This window comes from Chaetura pelagica, unplaced genomic scaffold (assembly GCF_000747805.2).
Source record: "Chaetura pelagica isolate M959 unplaced genomic scaffold, ChaPel_1.0 scaffold1294, whole genome shotgun sequence".
Taxonomy (NCBI): domain Eukaryota; kingdom Metazoa; phylum Chordata; class Aves; order Apodiformes; family Apodidae; genus Chaetura; species Chaetura pelagica.
The window spans coordinates 1-341 of record NW_009953104.1 but is presented as its reverse complement, the minus strand read 5'-3'; the positions used below and the strand labels follow the sequence as shown (position 1 = coordinate 341).

General features: G+C 63.6%; 1 protein-coding gene across 1 annotated transcript in view; it reads right to left on the bottom strand.

Moving 5' to 3' along the window:
- LOC104388404 (zinc finger protein 628-like) overlaps positions 1–338 on the bottom strand; it is a gene marked incomplete at both ends in the record, with an annotated part of 2,418 nt that extends 2,080 nt beyond the window's left edge. The window contains one exon of the mRNA XM_009997265.1: positions 4–338. Within this exon, the coding sequence (XP_009995567.1) occupies positions 4–338 (335 nt within the window). The remainder of the gene's footprint in view (positions 1–3) is intronic.
- Between the last annotated feature and the right edge of the window lie 3 nt (positions 339–341).

Below are 341 nucleotides of genomic sequence, written 5' to 3'. Positions count from 1 at the left end.
TATGGTCGCTCCCCAGTGTGGACCCGTTGGTGCTGCCTGAGGTTGGTGGCCTGGGAGAAGGTTTTGGAGCAGACCTGGCAGACGTGGGGCCGCTCCCCCGTGTGGAGCTGCCGGTGGCGCCGGAGGCACGAGGTGTTCTTGAAGGTTTTGGGACAATCTGGGCAGGCGTAGGGTCTCTCCCCCGTGTGCTGGCGGAGGTGGTACTGGTAGTGAGAAGCCCACTTGAAGGTCAAGCCACACTGAGGGCACTCGAAGGCCCTCAAGCCCGTGTGGACCCGCTGGTGGATCTGGAGGAGGGAGGAACGTTTGAAGGCCTTGGGGCACTCGGGGCACTTGTAGGG